The following is a 24836-nucleotide window of genomic DNA, read 5'->3' as shown; positions in this document are numbered from 1 at the left end:
CAGGAAATTCTGCATGTCAGATTATTGATCATAATTGGTAGTTTTCGTGCCAATTAGGAGGATGTAGACATGATCTTTATGAAGTAGCCTGTTGATTAAAAAGAGCTAACTTTTTGTTGAAACCTTATATCAAAGTACCTATCAATTCAGGTGTTTGAAATTGAAAGACCTTTCAACAAAATTTATAAGATCTACATATAATTTGTAGCAAACCATAAAAAAAAACACACACACACACACAAGGATTAAAGTTTTTACACATGTTCCTTTTTGATAGAATTACTAATTAATTTCAAATTGAGTAGAGACATATTAAGTCATGACAGATAGAGAGAATTCAATTTATTATATTCTTGTTACTACTGAGAATAAATTATTGCAAACCCTTCTAAAGTTAGATGAACATCATAAAAGCTTAGCTATCTTATGGGCTTGAAACTAATTATTGATTATTCTTAGCTAGGACCAAGGATAAAGTTGTTGTTGCAGTTTGTCTCTCTTCATGTTCTTCTCTCGATTATAATTATTGTTGAAGGCAATGACGCCTTTATTAGTAAGAGAACTTTCAGGTTGTCAAATGAGGTAAGCCTACCTCCTCATTCCTCTTTCAATAAAAGTATCAAATGCATATACAGCAACCACTATCTTTTAATATGCGTAAATAAGAAGAATGCTGTGTGGTGTTATACAATGTGTTACAGTTATATATCAGATCGAAATCTGCATACAGTCGCATGACGTATATATATTTTGAAGTTCATATGGCCACATTTAAATTGAAAATTTAATTTTCTTGCACTGTTTTTTATTTTTATTTTCATTCAATTAGAAATCATGGAGTGTTAAATTTATTTTTAAAGCAATTATTATGATGGGATGATAATATAAAAAAATTTCGACTCTCGATGTTTTTAAATTAAATTCTTAAATTAAACAATAAACTATTTCATTTTATGGTTTTGTTGAAATTGCATGTTGACCTCTTACTCAACTCAACTTTAAAAAATTAGTAAAATATTACAGCAACGGCTTACATATTAGTCATATTACATGACTTGTATTTTGATTAGACAAACATTTTTTTTAGTACTTCTATATTTTCAAGAAATAAGAAATTTATCATATTGGATTTTTGAAGTTTTGATATCATATTATATATAATTAATAATTAATGCGATTCCTGCTATAATATGGATGTCCACACTGTGAGCAATTAAAATAGTTTTAGCAATCCTATGAAAACTAAAGACCTTTAAACAAATGGGTGCTATTATGGTTGCTGAGAGCAGCTCAACTTCCTCTCTCTATATGAGACCATCATTATGCGGTCCCAATCTCTATTAGTGAACTCATTTGAAGGGTAATTATGATTAATGAGTACAATCCCATGGTTGCACATGATGATCTTCTAAATTATTTTAGTTAAATTGGGCACCTAAGATTGCTTAGTTGTGTCGGTGCTTGAGGTATTGACAACACACCAAGATTAATATTAGATCCCCTTTCTGATATGCAACACATCGTCCACATATTTAATTGGATTCACGCATTGGCAGATGAACAAAAATTGTCCTTTTTTATGTTTTTTTAACTAGAGAAGTACACCAAGAATTCTAATATATGCAATTCCACTCCACTATATAACATAATTTAAGGATGATGCATGAATGCACTTTAATAGATTAATCTCCTACTTGTGATGGGAAGATATTTTGAGAAAAAAATGATAAATGTTTTTAATAAATAATTAGCACATTAAAAATTACGTGTAAGTGTAAATTAGCACATATCTATTTATTTATCGAGGCATATGCTAGTGGATAATTATCTTTAATTGGTGGATGGATTGGTTAGGTAATTAGGTTAGAGGATAAGAGCGACTGATAGTGTTTTGTTTTTGTTTTATGCGTGTACCAATTGTTTTTTGTTGCAATGATAACTTTTTGTTTGATGCGAAGATCATAAGTGACAACAACCATTAACGAAGACAACACATTTTTATTTTTATCTTAAACTTTACTCACATCAATGCAATAGATCAGTAGGATTAGCTGGAATCTATAAAACATTTTTATTTAGTTATGGTACAGTTAGAAGGAAAAATTATAACAAATTTACAGTATATTATATGAATTTTAATATATTTTCTTTATCTCTTGGGGGCAAAACTTGATTGGGGCACGCACGAGTGGCAGAGATTCGCTGCTTAGCAGTTAGCTAGTCTCAGTATTGTCCTGTTTTCAAGCTTTAAAAACCGAATAATTTCCACCTAAAATCTTACACATGAATTCAATGTTGAACAAATTTTCGAATCATTAATTAAATTCAACAGTAAAACTTATATCTAATGTTTTCTACCTAAAAATAGGGGGTCAAGTTGCGCCACTATTATCTCAGTTAAAACAAATCATTATTATTCTACTCAGTTAATTAGTGTTTTAACTTTTAAAGAAAAAATAGACAGGTTTTTACTTTAAACATTTTTTTTAAAACAGTGACAATGAAATCGAACCTAAATTTTCATATATCTATTTCAACTTCCACCATTAAGGTGAAACCTAATGGATTAGTGTGTCCTCTATTGGTATTCAATAGATTAGCCTCTTATTGATCGGGTTAAAGAATATTTTGAAAAGGTTAAAAAGTATTATTTTAAGTAAGGTTATTAATACATTTGTATTAATTAAAAGTTATTAAAACTTATAAAATTATGGATAAAATTCATTAAATAAGAAGTGAAATTTACAAAAAGTTGTGACTTCCATTCTCAGTCAATAATAAAAAAAGTGAGTTAAAAAATGTTGTCCTCTTCCCGTGGTGATTTTGGTCAAAATTGACGAAGTGGTGAAGTTAAGTGAGCTATGTTTAAGCAAGTGGTATCTCATTTATATAATATGTATATTTAATTGTCTTGTTTCTCTATTAGCTAGGAATGTGATAACTCACTCCCTGTGTGTTGTTGTGTTTGGATCCTGTGATGATCTTGAACTTGTGTTCGGGGGAGCAGACGAGTAGGTGGATGACTATGAAGAACCTCTAGTATGAAAAGAAAAAAAAAACCCACCAAGAAAAATTCGAGTACCATACTAATACTACTACATAGTACATCCCATTGAAAGCATTGTAGATTGGTCTTGTTATGTTATGATATCAATCAAGATAGATAACCAACCATTTTGTGTCCACCAAAACAAAACCCCTCAACTCCTCACCCACTAGCTATGGGAGAGAAAGAGAAGAGAAACAAGAACAAGAAGCAAAAGCACCAACACCCCAATGACCAAAGCACAAAGCAGAACTCTGATTTCTCCTTCAAGCCAAGCTCAGAGGTAAAGGGTATCAAATTTGGAGGCCAGTTCATAGTGAAGTCCTTCACAATCAGAAGAGCAAGACCCTTGGAGCTTCTCAAGGTTCTTTCTTTCCCACCAACCAACAACACCAACAAACCAAAGGACAAGCTCCCTTTCCCTTCCACCACAGCATTCTTGCCCACAAACTTCACCATCTTGGCACACCATGCTTGGCACACCCTCACCCTTGGCCTTGGCACCAAGAAGTCCAAGGTGCTCCTCTTTGTGTTTGAAACTGAGGCCATGAAGGCCTCAGTGGACAGAATTTGGCCACCAGAGATAGCACTTGGTGATGTCAACAAGAGGCTCATAAGGGGCCTCAATGGATGTGAGATGGCAAGGTTCAAGTTCAGAAAAGGGTGCATAACTTTCTATGTCTATGCTGTTAGGCAAGTAGGAAGCTTTGGCTTTTCCTGTGCTGAGGATCTAAGAACCATTCTTCAGTCTGTTGTGGAGCTTAAGGATTTCTTGGATCACACTGTTATGCTTTCCATGCCAAACCAAAGAAGCATCAGTTACTCACAGTCACAGTCACAACCTCAGGTAGCCATGGCTCATTAGGCTAAAGCTGTGAATCAATATCATCATCTCATCAGAGTTTATATATATGTGTGTGTGTGCGTGTGTCTAAGGGCTTCCTTCCTCTCTTCACATTAACATCTTCATCTTCATTAGGGTCTTAAAAGAGATATATTTTAAGGCTTAATTTGTTAACTTGGTTTCCTAGTCTTTTTGGAACTTTGGGAGGCTTATTATTGGTTTATTTGTTGATGATCTTGTTTGATCTGTATTTTTCTTTTGAATTTTGGGGAAAATGAAAGTGTAATGTAGCATGAATAATGAGGGTACTAAATTGAAGGTTATACAGTGGATGACCGAATCCAGGTTGCATTTGTCCTTTTTGTTGACATCTGCTAATACAAATTTGTCAAGGGGGCGCAGTTTATGCTTACTTTTTTTTCTTATTGCTAGCTATAGAATCTTAATCTATTCCAGGCAGACATATGTTCCAGTAATAAATAGCGCACTTGAATTGTCTATAGTTGAAATGTGTTCTTAATTTATTCACCACTATAACTTTAGAAATAAAAATAATTCTCTCTAGTCCGCTCTTAAAATTTATTCACCAAGTCTTGGCGAAACACATACACAGTGAGTATTATTGCTGCTTCTACCGGTTGTTGATTATTCTGTAAATTTATCTCTCCATATTGTAACCTGAGAAGAACTCACTTTCATTATATTTAGAGCAGGAAAGAAGTTTAGTAGTTGAAAATTAAAAAAACTTTCGTATCCCATTGCCCAGAGGCTCTTCGCTATGCGAAGGTATGAGAGAGGAATATTCAGCCTTACCCTTGCATATGCAAAGAGGCTGTTTTCGGATTCAAACCCATGACCAACAAGTCACCAAGGCACAACTTTACCACTGCACCAGGACTCGCCCTCTAATAGTTGAAAATTATGGTAGGAAAATTTTAATACTGTTTTCAATGTAGATTATAGTATTCTATTTATATAACACATTATAATCATATCAAACCCAATGCCTCTTGAAAAAGTTGTTTACTAACGATGCTTATTTGGCTCACTAATTTTCCTAGATGTTTACAACGAAGTGTAAATTTTAATAATGCATTAAAGGTATAGATGGAATTAATGGAACCAAGAGTTTGCAACTACTACTGAATAATCTAGAGACAAAAACTGCCCAATTCATGTTTTCCCCTCTGCAAACTGTTTTCTGGTAAATTGTGCCATATCTAACCCGTGATCCGTGAACCGTCTTAAATATTACAAAAATATTCGATAATTAGAAAAATGCCAAATAAACTGAAATTTTAAAATGACCTGGGATATAATATATTCATTCTAGCTAGCTTTGGAAAATATCGGAAGAAGGATTTATGGGGATTAAACTATCATTCAATAGAGGTATTTGAATATGGTAAAATAATAGTAATGTTTGGTTTAGTAGAATGGTCAAGATAGGATCCGTGGAGAAGGAACAATTACAATTGGCATTGGCAACCTTTCCCTCTCCGTAAAGTTTCTAATGGCTCAGAAAAGTGAAGGGAAATTAAAAAAAAAAAAAGAAGAAGAAGAAGAAGAAAGAGACCACATTTCTTTTTCCCCTGTGCCCACTTATGGCTTTAATCATGGCTTGTTAGGACCCATGTCAAGTGCCACCTTACTTTAATCTTCACAAGAATAATGGAGAATTGTGTCTGTCAATGCTTGCAGCTGCAAGACCCTTTACCTTTAGTGATTATTATTCATATGTTATGTGTGCTCATCGAATTTTTGATGAGGTTGGGGGGTCAAGACTCAAGAGTCCTTTGAGATTGAACTTTGAAGGTATTGTGGGTTTGAACTATCGATTCAATAAATGTGTAGGCCTGTATCTGTAGGTGGTGCCACCACTAGTTCGCATTATCGAGTGTCACATGTTGGAACTTGCTAGTACTATGTGTTTATAATATGTGGAAATGGAAACATTTTCAGCTGAAAAAAAAAACCTTGAAAAACAGTTATTAAGAGATGGTTTTTTCCCCTTTGTTTTCTTGCGAGTGCTATGTGGAAATGGAAACATTTTCAGCTGTAGAACTCATGATATGTGATTCCACGCCGGACATGGTGTACCATGTATGACAACCAAGTTAAAAGGTAATAATTGTTCAAATACATAGCGGGAAAAAAGAAATTATTGACACAAATACTACAAGGAAAAGAAAACATGAATAATTGTAATTTTATTCCTTATATTTTAGTTTATGAGTGACTTTGATTTCCTTAATTTTAATCATTTAGTTGTTATAATTTTTTAATTGTTTAAATTAAATCCCTTAATTTTTTTTATCTTATAAAAAATGTAATTGAGATATTTCATATCATTCATTTGTATATATTTGCAAAGGAAACAATATGTAAAATATAAATAAGAATGAAAAAGAAATTTTTCTTGAAATATTTTATACATTTTATATTACTAGTTTATACAACTCACGGATACGTTACACTTCTAGTATATTTTTGTTAATTGTTTGGTAAAATTTTGGGCTTAAAAAATTATAATAACAAATGCAATCAATTAAATCTATATAGACCAAATTAAATCACACAGAATAAAGCACGGGTATCAAAAGTATAGTTAAATCTAAAACATAAAATGATCAATTAATAAAATATAGATACTTTTATAGGTTTATATTTTTTTTATCTTTTAAATGAGCCACTTTTATTTGTATTTTCCAAATTTAAATTTATTTTAATCCCTGAAAAATATAGGTTTTGCTTCTTCTCTGTAGACGTAGTTAAAAATAATGTGCTCTGCGTAACAAATGATGTTATATTTTTTATTGGGTGAATTTAATTTTTAAATATATATTTTTTGACAATTTTAAATTGTTTGAATAAGTAAAAAAAAGAGTTTAAATTAGAAATTAAGGTCCTCTCCTCCAATTTTGCTTAGGTTTACCGTTGGGCAAACCCCACATAGCATATCTGTTTCGAGTTTACTAACTGGCAAAGGAGTTGGAATAGCAATCCGAGGAGAGGGTATCGAATAAGAAATTCGTTGGGAAAGGCCCATATAATAATCAATTTGAATACTTTAATTTAATATTTACAGGAAAAAAAACATTGAACTATATAACTTCAAAATAAAAAATTAGAAATATTCAAAATTTAAAAATGTAATTAATTCATCTATAAAAATATAATTAATTTAAATAAAAGGTTTATCATTTAATAATAATAATAATAATCCAAAAATGAATGGGTTTTAAATTAGAGACGAAACTTTTCTCCTTTTCGTCGTTCTATAGTGCAATTAGATTTGAAAGTCAACTACTCATTCTTAAAAAATAAGTATGACGTAATTAAATTTGAGTTTTATATATTGATAAAAAAAATTGATAGCATATTTTGGTCATTAAGTAACTAAGCATAGTGATTTAATGATTCTTTAAATTTAGATTGATCCATTCTTTACATTACTTTTATGTTTATTCATCTTTAATTCTTTCTTTTTGTGTATGTATAGAAAGTATTTAATTTCCTTAAAGTCTCATTAAATGAATTAAATGAATGACATTAATTACCATTAATAATTTTGTACATACAATTTTTTTTGAAGTTCATGATACTCCTCGATGAATAATTCATATATATGTGTAACTAAGCATGTTTAAGTAGTGATTCAACGATTCTTTGGATTTAGATTGTGATTCATTCTTTACATTACTTTTATGTCTACTCATCTTTAATTCTTTCTTTTGTGTATGTATAGAAAATATTTAACTTTCTTAAAGTCTCATTAAATGAATTAAATGAATGACATTAATTACCATTAATAATTTTGTACATACAATTTTTGAAGTGCATGATAATCCTCTGTAAATAATTCATGTATTAGTATATGTAACTAAGCATGTTTAAGCCGTGATTCTTTTGTGTATGTATAGTAACTAAGCATGTTTAAGTAGTGATTCAATGATTCTTTAGATTTAGATTGTGATTCATTTTTTACATTATTGTCATGTCTACTCGTCTTTAATTCTTTCTTTGGTGTATGTATAGAAAATATTTAATTTCCTTAAAGTCTCATTAAATGAATTAGATGAATGACATTAATTATCATTAATAATTTTGTACATACAATTTTTGAAGTGTATGATAATCCTCGATGAATAATTCATGTATTAGTATATATAAAGAGTCAGATATAATTATCAAAATTCAAAACTAAAATCCATCGGAAATGGCTTTTTGCTTTCATCAACGCTTTCTCTTGGAAATTTTAATTGTTGCATTGATTTTGAGTTCAGGTAATTCAAGCAAATAAATTTGTTTCACTTCTCTAATTGATTTTCCAATATATAATTTGTAGGGTAAAACAATTATTTACATTATTTCTTGGTTTATTTACTGAAAAGAGGGGGGAAATGAGAAAATTTATACTTCCAAGCCAATTTTAGGATGAATTTTCACAACCAAGAAATTTTATCCATAACATTGTGAACTTTATTCTCATTGCAGGAACAACGACTGGACAAGCTTTTAAGTGTATAGGAAAATGCTACCGTCCTTTAGATTGTAGGGATTATTGCAGTAGCTTAGGTTTTAAAAAGTTTTACGGATGTATTTTAATTGCGAGACTTTGTTGTTGTAGTGATTGAGTTATATTGTACCCATAGTTATTTTACAAAATTTCAATAAAATGGGTGTTTAAAATAAAAGTTTATTATGATTGTGGTTGGTAGATATTTGTGTTATAAACTATCACTAGATCATTAGTGCTAATGTATCTTATTTCAAATGAAATAGGTATTTGCATATATAAGGCATGTTATTATTCTCCACGAATTCACAAAGAACGAGAAAAACACAATATATTTTTTATAATGGCTTTTTTAACAACGGTTTTGCGTAATGTTTTATTGGAGTGTCACTACTCTTGTTCAAAGTCTAGACTCGGTTAGCTTGTATTGAATACTACTTGAGCTTAACATAGCTTCTTTTTTGATATATAAATCATTTTGCATGTTAATAAAAAAAATTGATGAATATTTTATTGGTCTTTGTTATTTATATATGTAGATTCAACTTTGTTCAGAATGTTCAATTGATTTTGAAGTTTCTTTTTTGTAATATTGTAATAGTAAAAAATCAACGATTTTTTTAATAGTTTAAAAATTTTAGTTACACATATCACATGTTAAACACATATTTTTATTTTTATTAGTAGATAATTGTCTAGTATTAAAATGATTACAATGCCTAATTGATAAAGTTAAAAATAATTTTAAAATTCATAAAATAAAAAATAATTAAGTTTTAAATGAACTAAACAGACCAAGTTCAAGGTTGATTTTTTTAATGAGACAAAGTCAAGATTTCAATTGGACTCTTTTAAGTAAATGAATTAAACTTAAGCAATCAATTTTATTTTTTTTGCAAGCCAAACTTAAGCTTCAAGAGCCTTACTCGGTCCAACTCGTGTATACCTTTGATGACCCATTAATCCAATAATGGATTCATGAGCAGTCCAATTTTTGTAACATCACTTGCCATATACGTTTGGGTGAGTGTTTGGGTTTGTTAGTAGAACAATAAATTGACGTGCTTGTCATATTTTGGTCTGTCGGGTGTGTTTGAAAAAGAAGCCATCGAGATTGCATCGACTAAATCAAGGGTCCAGTTTGCATCAATTCAAACACTTGCATTGTTCATATATTAGTGAATCATTATCATTATATGAGTTATAAGGTTGACTCGGTGTTGAAGGGAAGAGAGAGAAGAGAGAGAAGTGATGAGTTTAAAATCTCTCCATTACCAAAAAAAACTAACAACTAATATTTGTCAATAAAAAAAATATAAATTAATGAATCATTATGTGCTTTGCTCACTTGTCAATGAATCATTAAAAGCTATCCTGCATAAAAAATGATTTAAAAATATAAACAATTAAATTTCAAAATACATAATGAAAACACATCATCATTGTGTATGGATCTAAAATACATAATGCTAAGTGTGCACTCTCTGTACACAAAAAAAAAAATCACTTTTTCATTGAACAATATATGCAATAGAACACATGTTCACACCTCTTTAACACATGAAAGTATATTTCTATTGTGTATATTGTTCAAAGAAAATGCGTTTTTGCCAATGATTTATTTTGGAAATAAGAATAACAAACAAACATTGGGGTGGGAATAGCAACACCCAATTCACTTTGCCGAAAGTGTCGATTTATATTGAACACATTATAAGAGCATTTGAATCTACCCTTTCTAAAGTTCTTCACCTCAACTTCAAGTAGCATGCATGCACGCAATTGCAATGGAGAGAATCAAATATGAGTGGGAGGAAACAAATTAAAAAATGGTAGTACCTAAAGTGGAGAAGTATTCGTTTCTTCATCGAGTGATGTCTGTCGTTGATTTCTTCACCACTTTGTCAAAAATCTCATCGAAGCACAAGAGAAGCTTACCATCTCTTTGTATTCTGGAATAGTCATTATCGAATTGTATAGGTATTCCGAAACAACTATTTTGCAATAGAAAAAAAAAATCCATTTTGGAATACTTTTCTGAAACAACTATTCCAGATTACATATACACTTCCAGATGAAATATTCTGGAATAGAAAAAATTCTTCTAGAAAAACTATTTCAGAATAGTTGTTCTAGGAGTGATATGTGTTTTGGAATAAAAAAATCCTTTAGATTTACGATGTGGTGGAGGGTTATACATTACTAGAGGAAGAAGACAAATTCACCGTCACCCTCTCCATCTCTGATTGCCTTTGCTTATCTTCCATGTTTCCTTTTCCCCCTAAACTCAAACTCAAATTAGGGTTGACCAAGAACAAGAACAAGGAGAGAAGAAACACACTTTGGCTACGTGGGACGTGACACAAGAGAGGGCAGGGTGAAGGGCACTGCAGGGAAAGTGAAGGGTCGACACGTGTTACTAGAGGAAGAAGATAGAAAAAGAGAGGATAGAGTGTTTTTTGTCCATTCATCTTTCTCTGGGAGGTGCAGATTCAAAGTGGAGGTGCATTATTCAAATGCCCATTACAAGTTAACTTATTATTTCTGGTTTGGGCCTTATTCTTATTTTATGTCTTTGTACCTCAGGTCCGGGAAAGAGAACCGAGCGACTAAAACGGTGCGTTTGGGTCGGGTTGAACTTCGAAGTCTTGATCGACGACGTTGAGCGTTCTCTCTCTTCGTTCAGCTCAATCTGGTAATTCTTCCAAACCATCTTCATCTTCTTCATCTTCGTCTATGAATCTTCGATTCACTATTCTCCATTCCCTTCGTTCACTATTTTAAAAAAAATAAATATATGAATAAAATTAATGATCGATATGGTTTGACTCTGTTCTGACCACCATTGCTTCTTCAGTTTTTGTTTTGTTTCCTGCCATAATGTGTTTCTATACACTAAATCAATCAGTGGTGATGAATTTCCTTTATTCCATGCTGATGGTGAAATCAATGTTTTGAATTTGACAAAATAATATTCATTTTCATTTGTTTTGAATGTATGTGTGTATGCTGAATGACATGATTCCTTATGTGCTATGTGTTGTTTAATGTGAACAATGTGTGCAAATTCTCTGTGCTTCATGGCAGGGATACGAAGCTTGCAATAGCTGCAGCATCTGAATAGGAATGGATTATATCTGTCTTTTTGTCACCTTCACTGCGATTGCGCTCTTAGGGTTTGTCTTTGTAGTGTTTTTTGAAGCATATAAAAGAAGAAACAACCATCAGTATGTCCTTATTTTTACTCATCTAGTAGTATGTGTATATGGATTGGGAGTATTAGTTTAATATTTCCATTTTGATTTTCAAAAGGCATATCGAAGTTCCGGCTATTTTTGAAGATCCTAGCTCATTGAAACAGGTAAATGTTTCCCTTTGCACGTTTGTATTGTGTTATTTCTGTAGATAAGCAGGATTTTGTGAACATTTAAGAAGTCTAATTTAGTGAAATAAGTCGACTTTACGAGTCCACTTTTCAACCTATCACCTCTTTTCAATGGGATTATTTTTTTTCTTTCCAAAGGATTGACAAGTGAATTTGGTAATGCAAAATGGTGACTTTTTTGCTGCAAGGGTATAGGAAAATTGTAATTGTACAACTTGAAGATTGCAGGTCTGGAGGAAACATGTTTTAGCCTATGTTTCAGCTTGACTTTATGAAGATAGCTCATTGTTATGAATTGGTTTTAATTGATACTCTTGCATATTTAGGTTCCTTGCCCACATATTGTTGATCCAGCCACAAAGTATATTTCTTTGATTATCCCTGCATTCAATGAGGAGCATAGGCTTCCAGGAGCTCTTGAGGAAACTATGAAGTGAGTGAAAGTGCGTTGTTTTTACCTAGATTTATGTTTTCAATGTTAATATTAATAAAAGGATTTGGGTATGGTTGCCACTTAGTCAGTCTACTTTGGTCATTCTGTTATGCAGTTTTTGTTGTGTGTATAATGTCAATTGCAATGAGTCTATTTGACTACTTCTTTTCAAAATTTTGTATTCTGTGTTTGCATCTGTTAGAGCACTAGAGAAGATATCAAAGGCATTACTATATTATTCAGTCACAGATAACTAAAAGTTCGTTAGAAGAAAGATGAGCACAGCACCACATTCCAGAGCCTCTGGCTCCTCAGGGAAAGATACTTGCCTAACTGACACTCACCAAAAGCATGCCTCCAACCCTCATACTCTGTCTATACTCCTGCTACTCCCACAGTGATTAACTGCCACCTCACTACCAACTCCTAACTCCTAACAACCCCTGCCTTATTTCGTCTAGAATATACTTTCCATACAATGGGTTTCCTAGGACTTGTGTCCAGCACCTGGTCCATAGGCTGATTCACTTCTCCTGGCTCGCAAACTCTTATGCATTTTCTTGGCGGTGCCATTTATTTGAATAGGTTTGGACCTCATATGCATAGAGTAGTGGTGTAACTAGTTATTTAACTGCTTCTCTTGTGAAGTAGCTTATCATTTATTGTTTAAGTTTGGTACTAATAAGCATACTTCTATTTATACCATAATTTGTAGTTATCTTCATCAACGTACTTTAAAGGATTCTTCATTTACATATGAGGTACTTCCAGTTCCTTTTATTCGACTGCATATATATATATATATATATATATTATCTATATAACCCTGTTTTAATTCCATTCTCTAGGAACTTTGTTTTAGATTCTAGCTTATTGTGTTGGGAATATTAATATTGATTTAGAATCAACTGTAAAGAAATTTCTATATTACATGATGAGGGTATCTGGTGGACATATAAAAAAAGGCTTTATTTCACTCATGAACATTACTAATGTGAAGTGAAAATACTTTCTATATTCATTAAGAACAGTTTGGCCTAACATAGCATATTTGAATCTCTTTGCTCAACTTACTTTGTTCCAAATGCATTTGTAACTTTCTGTGGATACACTTCTACATTCTCTTCACAATGGACACTTGAGCAGGTTGTAATTATTGATGATGGAAGTGCTGATGAGACAAAAAGAGTAGCTTTTGAATTTGTGAGGAAATACACAGTAGACAAGGTAAGGGTCATCCTTCTAGGAAGAAATCATGGCAAAGGAGAAGCAATCAGAAAAGTGAGTCTAATTTAAACTGTAGTATCTTAAAATCTATTCATGTCGAAAGTCAAATGCCTCTGTATCACACTATGCTTGTTGATAATTAATTAAGGCTTTCTTCTTTCCTTGAAAGCATTGTATTACAGGGAATGATGCATTCACGTGGTGAACTACTTCTTATGCTTGATGCTGATGGAGCAACTAAAGTCACTGACCTAGAAAAGCTTGAAAATCAGGTTAATGGAATGCTACAATGGAAGTTTTCATAGATCTTACAATCAAATATTTCTGGTGCTAAATATTGATATGCATTGTCTAATGTTCTGCGGTCAGATTCAAGCTGTTGCCAAAAGGGAATATCACCATGGAGATTCAAGTGATAGTGATCCTAGATTTAGAATATCTGATGTCCCAGCTGCTGTGTTTGGCTCAAGAGCTCATCTAGAGGAGAAAGCTTTAGCTACAGTTAAGTGTGGCCTTCTTCATTCTTTGTTTTATTGTTGCCATATGTTTAGATCATCTTGGTTGAATAACTTAAATTAATGCTTTCAGAGGAAGTGGTACCGCAATTTTTTGATGAAGGGCTTCCATCTTGTGGTTCTCTTGGCTGCTGGTCCTGGAATTCGTGATACACAGGCAATTCCCTACTTTATTAATTTTTGGGCTTGCATTTTGATTTGATACTCTTGTGACTGGTATACAGATTATGACGAAAGCTTCACCAGACATGGTAGTTGTGTCATAAAAGCCTGTTGACATTAGCATGATTTATCTTTTCATCACTTCTCCACTTCTGCATTTCTTGTGCTTGTGCATGTGTATTTGATGTTGTTTTTTATTCTGATATTGACCTTGTACTTCCACAGTGTGGTTTCAAGATGTTTACTAGGGCAGCAGCCAGGAAGCTTTTTTCAAATGTACGCTTAAAAAGGTGACTGCTCTTAGACCTCTATAAAAAGCAATAATATCGTAAATTTTGAAAGGAAATTACTTCATAATTCAGAAATAATAGAAAACTGATTGCTCTTACTTATTTTTATTAGTAAATTGTTCTTACAATCTTCACTTCTTTGGTATAACTTTCTGTCACTTGAAAATGGATTAAGAAAAAACACGCAATAGAAGGACCAAAAGTGAACAAACTTTGACATGTGGTTATATAGTAAATTACAAGCCTACAGATATTTGATATAAAAAAATAGAGTCTACATATTTGTATCAGTCGACTATGCTCCTGTCTATAGGTTGCAATATGTGATAAATATTTAGCTCAATCCTTTGAATTACAAAACAAGTTAAACAAAACTTTGTAATTTTCTATAATGTCTATGCCATTCTCTGCAGGTGGTGCTTTGATGTTGAGTTAGTCTTTCTATGCAAGTGGTTTAGAATCCCAGTTTCAGAAATTTCTGTGAATTGGTCTGAAATTCCAGGATCCAAGGTGAATCTTCTGAGTATACCTAACATGCTTTGGGAGCTTGTGCTCATGTCTGTGGGGTACAGGACTGGTATGTGGAGAATTTCTAATTCTACCTGAGCGAGCGTGGATGATCAACTTAACTGGGAAGAGAAGTGGCATTTTCCTATCTAAACAAGAGTCACCTCTTACAAGAGAACATATACTCTCATGCCGGGCTTAAGGGACAATCATGCAATATTTAAAGTTTGTAGGACTAACCATAACTTTCCGGGTTATTCCCTTCAGTTTGGGATCATAGAGGCTTTTATCCTTTTTACTTTTAGTATTGCTATTTCTACCAGGTAAAAATATATTCAACATTATGTTGTTACTGTTGGCTGGGAATAGTTTTCAATCACATTGGTTTGTATTTTTCTTAATCAAAATATTATATAGATAACTTTGTATTCCTTTCATTCCATTTGAAAGACGTTATCTAATATTGGTGAGTTGTTGATGCTTTTTGTTCATCTCTCCTGGAAGTAAATGTTATGGCTGCTGTAGATTGTGTTAATAACTTAATATCGTGTTAGCAAAGCTGCGTACTGTTCCGATAAACACAAAAAGCTGAAACCCTGGTTTATTTTCGTGCAATTCTCATAGCTCTTGCACCTATTACTTGACAATAAAACTACAAAATTCACATTTAGATAGATATATGTAATAGAAATGTGATATTCACGATACACCTAGTGAGAGATAAGAGAAGAGAGAGATATTCATGATAGTGTCCATCATGCACATGAATATCATTATATGTAATGTAATAGTTCATGATTGTAGTTTTGACTATTTCATTTTTGCACATCCTCTTTTTTTGGTTCTCTAGAAACACCCATTTTCACTTTTGTAATGTTGCAAATCTTGATTTTTTTTTGTTTATTCGAGTAGTTAGTTTTAAATGGAATATTATACATTTAACATGAGTGAAAAGAGTAAGCTAGGCACATTATTGTTTGTTTTAGAAATTACAAATTTGATGTCAAATGTTAGCGATTGAGAATAGAAAAAACATTTTTTTTGTAATTTTTATTATTTAATTTATAGTTTATTATGTGATCTTATGGTAAACGCTTACACTCAGTATTTCATATGGGTATCAAATTAGTCATCAATAAGGTATAGGATAGCCTCCTATAAGTGTGTTTAGTTTAAAGCATTCTCACTTTCCAAATGTTCAACATAATTTTGCTAAATTTTTTTGTTGAACGTGAAAAAACGCATAGGCAAACACATTCTAAGTCTTTAACCTACTTTTAATCTTAAACATCTAAGCATGATTGTGGGATTCAAATTCATTATTCACATTTTTTATAATAACCAAGAGTTTTCTCACCTAATATGTCTGAATACTAAAAATTGTTTAGTATTGCTATATCAAGTGAGAAGTGAGAACTCTTGTTATTGCATGAAATTTAAAAAAAATATATAGACCATTAGATTATATTTAAACGGTAAAAAATGTAAAAGATAAATATAGACTTTTAAGTAGTCATATGAATTCTAAATGTGTGTTTGGTTTAAAGCATTTTGACTTTGCAGAACTTTACTCTCACAAAACTTTTCCGTTGAACGTGAAAAAACACGTATGCAAACATACCCGAACCTACTTTTAATCTTAAACATCTAAGTATGACTGTAGGATTCAGATTTATTCACTTTTATTCATGATAATCAAGAGTTCTTACCAAATATGTTTCAATACTCATTTAAAGGATCCGAGTTCCTTTCATTCAACCTGATACATGTTGATAGTTGATACTGATATAAATTTCATCTAATAACAGTGTGTTGGAAAATATTATCTTTGAAAGAAAAACAATTTTTTCTAAAAAAGAAAGTGATATTTAGGAAATTCCACATAATCAGAAGTTTCTACACACACGTACACAGTAGTTTTATGTACAACGTTTTAAGCATCAGACAGATTTTAAACTAGTCAACCATAGACTGAGGAATTGAGATCAACAGTATTTTATAAGTTCACCGGGTCAAAAATTTCTTTGGCCATCAAGGAGTAGTTTAAGGCACTCTTTCTAAACGACATGAACTTAAAGACAAAGACGCTTCAGCAAAACTTGCCTTTGAATTATCATGCTTATATTATTCCTCATCCTTTCCAAATCACAAGTTAGGCTTATTCCGTTGTTCTACCTCTCATTACATATGCAACTCCACTTTATGAAAAGTATTAGTGCTTTTGGTAATGGAGCAGTTGCACATGTTACGTACATAGATTCGCAAACTATAGATTATATAATAAAACTAGTCTTCAAAATCTTCGTCACCATTATCCTCAAAATTCTTCCAAAGAAGATTGTAAATATGAGTTCTCCTCTCATCCATGAAATCAAAGGGCAAGCATTTCGGTTCTTGAAGGAGAAGATTAAAACTGCAAGGCTAGCGCTCACAGATGTTACACCAGTACAGTTGTAAGTCTTTCTTTTTCTTTTTTTCTGACCTAGTGGTCTCAACTCAATCATGCTTTAAGTTGTTGATTATTTGAAGATAAAAAAGAAACCATTCTCCTAAGATGACCAGGATAGCTGAAAAAATATGAAGCTCTTTGTCATGAAACTAAATCATGCATGTTTTAAGTTATTGGTTATTAACAAAATTAAAATAAAATCCTTCTCATAGTATGACCAGAGCAGTTTCAAATTCTTTGACAAGGAAGGAAATATATTATCTATATCTTAGAATTTGGGAGTGGATATCTGCTGCTGGCATGGTCCAATAATCAATTACCCGATAGGCTCAACAACTACTAGATAGGATAGATTCTATGTCAACATCTTAGAAATTGGATTTCGCCATATTATTAGTCAAAGTTAGATTCAACAAAGTACCAAAGGAATGATATAACTCATTTTTTTGAATTCTTAAGAAGCCTTTCTTTAGTATAATATCTTATTCATTAATGTCAAGATCAAAGGAATTGGTTAAAACATGTGAAACTACTTAGTAGAAGGGCCATAAATTTTAATTTCTAACTTTGCTGTGCAATCATTTTATTCGTTTTTGGTACAATCAAACACTTGATTTTATTTTTCATGTTGGCAATGCTTTTCTTTTGTGTGTGGGACTGGTGCTTAAGAATGACAGAAGAAGCCACAAATGAGAATCCATGGCCACCAGACACGCGTTCCACAAGTATAATAGCACGAGCTGCCTTCGAAGTGGATGAATATGAGAGAATCATAGAGATTTTGCATCACAGGTTTCCGGTTTCTTGTGTCCTGATTTGGTTATTCTGATCTCAAAGACTCTGATCGTAAAGTGTAATAATTGTGTTCTAGTTTTGTGGAGAAAACAGGTTGTTGAAATTCGATAAAGGGTATTGGAGAGCCTCATACAAGGCTCTTATTTTACTGGAACATCTACTAACTCATGGACCTAAAAGAGTATCCGAGGAGTTTCAATGTGATATAGATGTTATTGAAGAGATTGGACAATTTCAGTTCATTGATGAAAAAGGGTAGGTGATGTATCAACTCAAATAATTTTTGTCATCACCAAAATTTTGTTGCATGAATCAAGTGATGACCCTTGGTACATTATTTCATTTTACAGGTTCAACTGGGGTTTGAGAGTTAGAAAATTATCAGAAAGAATATTAAAGCTCTTAAGAAACAAGGATTTTTTCACAGAAGAAAGAGCAAGAGCACGTAATCTTTCTCATGCAATCAAAGGTTTTGGAAGTTTTAACCAACGAAGCTCAGCAATAGATGAAAGGTTAAGTGACTTACCTTCTAAGATTTACGGGAGATGTAATTCTTACTATGATAATCGTCAATATGAAAAATATGATTTCACAAGCTTAGGAAAGAAACTCAGTACTGCAAATGGAAATGAAAGAGAGCAACAAATACATGAAGACAATGACAATTCAAAGCTCCTAAAGCAAGAAAATGATCCAAATTCGGGAGAAGTCACAGAAGAATATCACCCCTTTATTGATGATCGAGAGAAACGGACTACAGCATCCCTGCTTTCTGTGTAATGAGATGTAACAATAATTTACATAATTTAGCACTTGAAGTGCGTGTAAGTTTGGTGAAGAGGGGTGCTTATGGACATCGTAGAATCAAAGAAAGGGTGTATAAATATGTACAAATAATTAATTCACATTTTACAGTATTAATCGAGCTCAAATTTCAAAACCTTTATCCATGACATCCACAATAGTTTGGTTTTAGTTTAAAAATGTATTTTTAAAATTATTTTACGTAACAGTTTCTAAAAGCAAAATAAGAAGAAGGAAAATGATCACACCTTACCAGGGACGAAGCCGAATTTACAATTATTTAAAATCTAACTTCTAATAGCAAGGCTCTGTATGCCGCCCCCCTCATGATATCAAGCTATTATAACTAATTCTAGAAAGACATATCCTTAAGTCATTTTTTCATTTTAAACTTTATATGGATCTCTTGAAACTTTACTAAAATCCTAACATCTTCTTTCTCACCTTAACCCCTTTTTAATCTATGATTGCACCATACTTGTACACGAGAGGGTTAGATGGGTCAATATCTACTCATGATAATGAGTAAATTTGAAAATAATACCCCAGATCCATACCCATGTAATTTGTTGGATACTTATATATGTACTCATATTTATACTCATTATATGCACTTTATTAAGTATAACATCGATAAATCAATACAAAATATTAATTAAAATTAATATAATTGAATTAAAAATCATTCAAACACAATCATACAAGAAACATTAAAAACATAGTCATTGTTAAATTTAATGTTCTAGAGTAATTCTTAAAGTTGACTAATTTAGCAACATGCTACTTCAAGGACAAGTATATAATAAAAAATATAAAATCATATATGAATTATCTAAACCATATTTTGTTTTATAAATGAGATGTACTCAACCGCGCAGCAAAATGAGTTGGCTAGCCTGTAGGCATGGAACAAGTCTAGGATCAATCAGAAGTATGTTGAGTGCTCAAGTCAGCCATTGCAGCAATTTAAGCAACATATCCAATGAGAGGTTATCAGACTTAATTTAGTTTAAGATGGTTACTTGATAATTAGTAGATTGGTGAAATATTTTGTAGAAGAGTTCAAAAGGAAGAAAAGCAGACATCAGTGCGAACCCAAAGGGATTGAGGAGGAGGTTGGGAAGTGCACCCGAGAGGGCAAAAAGGACACATTTACTTCGATCTGCTCTTCATTCACTCGTGCTAAGTTTGAAGAAATCAATATTCATGAATGTATGAAGACAGTAGATAGGGTGTCTTGTTGATGCTAAGATGGACACAAGAGTAATATAGATGGTGTTGTCCTTATTGATGGTTGAAGAGGACCACAGAAGAGCTCTTAATGATGTTGCTTTCTCACACAAGCATCTTCACGAGAACCATAGAAGAGCTAATTAAGAACCACCAACAAGAACAACATCATGTACCTTGCTTCTCTTGTCTATCTTCGCATCTGCGAGACACCTGGTCACTGTTTTCATACATTCCTTAGAGAGCTCCATATTGATTTTCTCAATCTTAGCACAAAGGAATGCCCTAAAATAAAGCATCTATCTCAACGTTGCATGTAACAACTAGGGTGCTCATGGTTTGGATATTATAACTATAATTAGTTTTATATAACTAATTATAATTTGATATAATCAGTTATTGTTTTTAAAATATGGGTATATAACCGATTATGGATGAGTAAAAGTAAGTTATTTAAAATAACCATAACTATATAACTGGTTATAGTTTTATAATTTTACTTTTATATAACTTGTTATAGTTATTTCTTTAAAACTAGTTTTTTTGAGCAGCCCAAGTAACAACATATGATCAGAGTGTCCTATTCACCCTCTAACATGCACTTCTCAACCTTCCTAGAACTTTTCGGTTATCACTGATGTCTGCTTCATTCTTCCTCTTGAACTCCTCTTCAAAATATTTCGCCATTGCCAAGGTCAAAGATGAAAATGTTTTGTTTTCCAACACAATCAGTTATATCGCCAAGGCTATATACAAATACAAAAGCTGCGGTAGGCTCATTGACTATCTGCATAACATTGAGGCCAGCAGTGGCATCAGCAACATTGGCACCGTCTTTTCTCTGAGAGTCATTCAAATAAGCAGGCACAATAGCAACAACATTTTTTTCACAAGGTTTTCTATATATGCTTCTGCAGTACCACGCAAAGATACTTTTTAGGAGTAAAGGTGCTTCTTTTGACCTTTGCACTTAACCATGGTCATGAGTTTGTCCTTAATAGTAGTAATGATCTTCAATGACCATATTACGTGAATTACATGAAATGAATAAAACGGTTAACCACCTATATTATACGACATAGTTATAAGATTGATTTGTTGGTAAAAGAAGTCGGAAGGGAGAGAAGGGTCGTGGTTTTGATTCCCTGGCTAACAACTAACTAACATTTACCGACGGAAAAGAAAAACCTATATTATACAGTGATCGGATCGATGTGTATTACGTGAAATGAATAAAACGGTGTAAGGTTACCGGTGTCGTTTTGGCAGGGTCAAAATTAGGTGAATGAAGATTGCTCCTTTGGTGATAAGGACAGTAGGTTGCTAGCACTCCTCTAAGCACCAATGCTTAAATAAAAAATCAGTGTTCAACAAAGTAAGCCTTTAATGGTTCCATCAAATAGATTAATGAGGATCAGAATCTGGAATCAATAATATCTGGATCAAAATCTGAAAACATAATCTGAAGTTAATTGCTATAATTTGACATGTAATATCTGGACACATTGAATACAGTTATTGTAATTAGTCATATCTGTAAATTAATTTCAGAATCTGATTCTCATTATAGACACAAGTGCTTATTAAGACAATAGCCATGTAAAGAAGTCTGATGAAAATACCCTTAATGTGCTGAATTTCATACAACCATTTTAATATTAATAAAAAAGTATGTTTTTCTTGCTGAAATTGCCGGGTATAGTAGGTAGGCTAAATATTTAAAATTGTTGATTGCTCCATCTATTTCAATTTGAAAACTATCCTGCAGAATGAATCTCAACAATTTCTTTCTAGTAATTTATAGTTCTATATTCTTCATTTCATAATTATTTCAATCTCACATGTCTTTCTTTTTCATCACTCATCAGCTAGCAGTCTATACCTCTATTATTAGGAGTTTGGCATTTTATGTCACATTTTTAATTCCCTGCTTTATAGTTCTGTTGTTAGTTTAAAGAAGGATTTGTCATCGTAAGTGTATCTGACATACATCTTTAAGACCTTGTACCAAAAGAAAAGATACATGCCAAATTCAAGGATACTGTTTTGTGTAGAATACCCCAAAAAATTGAGTAAATTGTAAAAGTATGTCTTCCACAAAATGAAAAATTATCTAGATGTAATTGCTAGAAGAATCTTAAGAGTAAGGAAGGAAGTAAGATCAAGCTTATAAATATACCGCACCTCTCTACATATGAAACAAGTGCCTTGTGAGCCATATAGTGATTTCTAAGTATTATAATTTATTCCCATTGGTCTATGTTGCCCTGAAAATTGAGTAAATTGTAAAACTAAGTCATCTACCAGATGAAGAATTATATAGATGTAATTGCTAGATCAATCTAAAAATGTTAAAAGTAAACAACACCAAATTTGGAACATTCTCAATGCCTTCATTCAACAAAGCAGCCTGCACAGCTGCACCGTAAGCAACAGCCTCATCAGGATTGGGAATCCTAGAAGAGCCACCAAACAAGGACAACATCATCTACACTGCTCTTGTCCATCTTTGCATACACTCTTCAAACTTTGCACGAGTGATTGAAGAGCAGAAGTCAATGCCCTTAAATAAAACAACCAACTCAATGTTGGTAATAACATCATAGGATAGTGTTATTTTTGCCCTCTCACACGCAGTTCTCAACCTCCTTAGGGCTCTAGGGTTCTCACTAATGTCCACTTTGTTCTTCTTTTTAAATTCCTCTACAAAATAGCTCACCATTCTGTTTTCAAAGTCCTCTCCACCTTAAGTGAGTGTTTCCAGCAGTAGCCTTAACTTAGAATACCTTATCCTTGATCGTGAGAAGTACCACCACCAAGGTCAAAGATGAAAATGTTTTGCTCTCCAACGAAATTAGTCCTCTTGTCAAGGTCATATGCAATAGCAGCAGCAGTAGCTTTTCGCTGAGAATCATTGAAATAAGCAGGCACTGTTACAACAGCATTCTTTACAGGTGTTTCCAAATATGCCTCTGCAATCTCCCACATCTTTGTGAAGACCTGTTAGGAGCAGAGGGGAGGGAAAAAACTACACTACTTGGTTTTGAGGTCCAAGGCCTCCTATGAAAGCTAGGTATCGAAGATTCTTTTCTGTCTTATTCATTGATTCATAGAGCTTTTATACACAATTGCATGTCTACAACTGAATGATAACTGCTTCTAGTTGGCCTGAACATTGTTGTAACTATCCCTATGGCAGGTTTTCATGGCAGAGCATCATCTTCTTCCTAACAAGACCATAGATGATACTTCCTCAGCACAAAGGTGCTTCTCCTGCCCTTTGTACTTGACAACAATCATTGGTTTGTCATTAATACTGGCAACAACTTTGAATGGCCACAGCATTTTCTCTTTTTGAATAACAGGATCACTATATTTTCTACCAATTAACCTCTTTGCATCTGCAAAAGTAATAAGAAGTCTCATTGTAAAACTCTATAGGGAAATATAAAGGAAAGTAGTAATATTTGTGAATACTTGAGAAAAGAAAATATACTAATGCAAAAGTTATAAGAAGTCTCATTGTAAAAATCTATAGGGAAATGTAAAGGAAAGTAGTAATATTTTTGAATGCTTGAGAGTAGAAAACATACCAAATACAGTGCTTTCTGGGTTGGAGACAGCCTGATTCTTTGCGGCACCACCAATCAACCTCTGATTGTCTGTGAAAGCAACAAAAGAAGGTGTGGTTTTGTTGCCTTGTTGGTTGTGGATTATTTCAACTCTACCATGTTGCTCTTACCACACTGCAACGCACGAATATGTTGTACCAAGATCGATTCCTACAGCAAATTTCATCTTCTTTGGCCATTCTCGGGTCAGGTGAATGAAGAGTGAATTTCAAAAGATTCAAAATTCAGGCTTTGAAAGACTTAAATTTTTTTTATAAATGTGGCAGGTTAATTTCTCTGTGTGAAATTTGATAATTATATGAAATACTTAAAACTTATACATTTTTGCATCTCTTGATTCTATAAGATGAATGTATATCTGCCAATCCATTGGAAATCACCACTTAATTAATCCAAGGTCACTTCTTGCACAGTGCATCTGCATGGACATTGGAAAACTAAAAGACTGAAAGCCTTCAAGTGATAGGGTGATAACTAAACGGTTACTTTCATTAATTTTCCTCCCAGGTTGGGTGATACTACCTGATAAGACAATCTTTGATTACATCCTTTTGGAAAATTTATCAAATTATGATCATCAATCGTATTTCTGTAACTTTACTGTAAAATGCAAATGACATAAATACATAATTAATTGCTTATGAAAAATAAGAGGATTAATTTATGAATAGCAGGTCAATTTATGAATTTTATGCCTTGTGGTAAAAGAAGAAAAGTTACAGTAAATTATATTTTCCCCTATGGCTATGTTCAAATATTTTTTTTTTCTTTTTATTTTAAAATATATATTCTCATCATTTTAGAAATGAACAGAGCATGGACATGTGCCATACAAAGTAATTTTTTATATGTATAAAGAAATATCTTGACAATTTTATTTATTACTTATATTGCTGAAAAATCTAAAATTAATTAAAAAATTTCCAATAAGAAACATAATTTACTATACCCTCTTTTGATTCAACTATAAGCTAAAAGTCTCTCAAGAGAGAAATTCT

General features: G+C 32.4%; 3 protein-coding genes, 1 long non-coding RNA gene and 1 pseudogene across 5 annotated transcripts; 4 read left to right on the top strand and 1 right to left on the bottom strand.

Moving 5' to 3' along the window:
- The first annotated feature begins 3041 nt into the window (after window positions 1-3041).
- On the top strand, window positions 3042-4291 carry LOC100805554 (uncharacterized). Its single transcript, XM_003551781.5, has one exon. It carries the CDS (start codon window positions 3222-3224, stop codon window positions 3909-3911), a length of 690 nt encoding a protein of 229 aa, XP_003551829.1. The 5' UTR covers window positions 3042-3221; the 3' UTR covers window positions 3912-4291.
- A 3770-nt stretch (window positions 4292-8061) lies between these two features.
- Window positions 8062-8587, top strand: LOC106797063 (uncharacterized). Its single transcript, XR_001386093.3, has 2 exons — window positions 8062-8176; window positions 8388-8587. It is a non-coding gene; the product is annotated as an uncharacterized lncRNA (long non-coding RNA).
- Window positions 8588-9795: 1208 nt separating this feature from the next.
- Window positions 9796-15329, top strand: LOC100793179 (dolichyl-phosphate beta-glucosyltransferase). Of its 2 annotated transcripts, XM_041012232.1 has the most exons (13): window positions 10069-10389; window positions 10712-10912; window positions 10996-11104; window positions 11497-11636; window positions 11722-11770; window positions 12121-12227; window positions 12943-12988; window positions 13374-13508; window positions 13637-13726; window positions 13824-13955; window positions 14043-14126; window positions 14357-14421; window positions 14835-15329. In XM_041012232.1, exons 4-13 carry the CDS (start codon window positions 11536-11538, stop codon window positions 15025-15027), a joined length of 1002 nt encoding a protein of 333 aa, XP_040868166.1. In that variant the 5' UTR covers window positions 10069-10389; window positions 10712-10912; window positions 10996-11104; window positions 11497-11535; the 3' UTR covers window positions 15028-15329. The 2 variants fall into 2 exon arrangements, with proteins under 2 accessions (XP_025982536.1, XP_040868166.1); XM_026126751.2 differs by having other exon boundaries at window positions 9796-10912.
- Window positions 15330-17126: 1797 nt separating this feature from the next.
- On the top strand, window positions 17127-19112 carry LOC100792654 (clathrin interactor 1). The gene is made up of 4 exons (XM_003552653.5): window positions 17127-17381; window positions 18047-18169; window positions 18266-18427; window positions 18523-19112. The coding sequence occupies exons 1-4, from the start codon at window positions 17131-17133 to the stop codon at window positions 18950-18952; spliced, it is 966 nt and encodes a 321-aa protein (XP_003552701.3). The 5' UTR covers window positions 17127-17130; the 3' UTR covers window positions 18953-19112.
- A 1237-nt stretch (window positions 19113-20349) lies between these two features.
- LOC100805012 (heat shock 70 kDa protein 4-like) lies at window positions 20350-24004 on the bottom strand (annotated as a pseudogene).
- Window positions 24005-24836: the final 832 nt, after the last annotated feature.

Source organism: Glycine max, chromosome 18, assembly GCF_000004515.6.
Source record: "Glycine max cultivar Williams 82 chromosome 18, Glycine_max_v4.0, whole genome shotgun sequence".
Classification (NCBI taxonomy): domain Eukaryota; kingdom Viridiplantae; phylum Streptophyta; class Magnoliopsida; order Fabales; family Fabaceae; genus Glycine; species Glycine max.
The sequence above is the reverse complement of the archived record's forward strand: the minus strand, read 5'-3'. Positions and strand labels throughout refer to the sequence as shown.

What these genes read in the sequence shown, in the direction of transcription:
- LOC100793179 (XM_026126751.2), top strand. Translation starts at nt 11,536, where the DNA reads ATGGATTATATCTGTCTTTTTGTCACCTTCACTGCGATTGCGCTCTTA. An exon ending in ATCCTAGCTCATTGAAACAG is followed by an intron (nt 11,771 to 12,120) that starts GTAAATGTTTCC and finishes TTGCATATTTAG; the next exon opens with GTTCCTTGCCCACATATTGT. An exon ending in ATTCTTCATTTACATATGAG is followed by an intron (nt 12,989 to 13,373) that starts GTACTTCCAGTT and finishes ACACTTGAGCAG; the next exon opens with GTTGTAATTATTGATGATGG.
- LOC100792654 (XM_003552653.5), top strand. Translation starts at nt 17,131, where the DNA reads ATGAAAAGTATTAGTGCTTTTGGTAATGGAGCAGTTGCACATGTTACG. An exon ending in ATAGAGATTTTGCATCACAG is followed by an intron (nt 18,170 to 18,265) that starts GTTTCCGGTTTC and finishes TGGAGAAAACAG; the next exon opens with GTTGTTGAAATTCGATAAAG. An exon ending in CAGTTCATTGATGAAAAAGG is followed by an intron (nt 18,428 to 18,522) that starts GTAGGTGATGTA and finishes TTCATTTTACAG; the next exon opens with GTTCAACTGGGGTTTGAGAG.
- LOC100805554 (XM_003551781.5), top strand. Translation starts at nt 3,222, where the DNA reads ATGGGAGAGAAAGAGAAGAGAAACAAGAACAAGAAGCAAAAGCACCAA.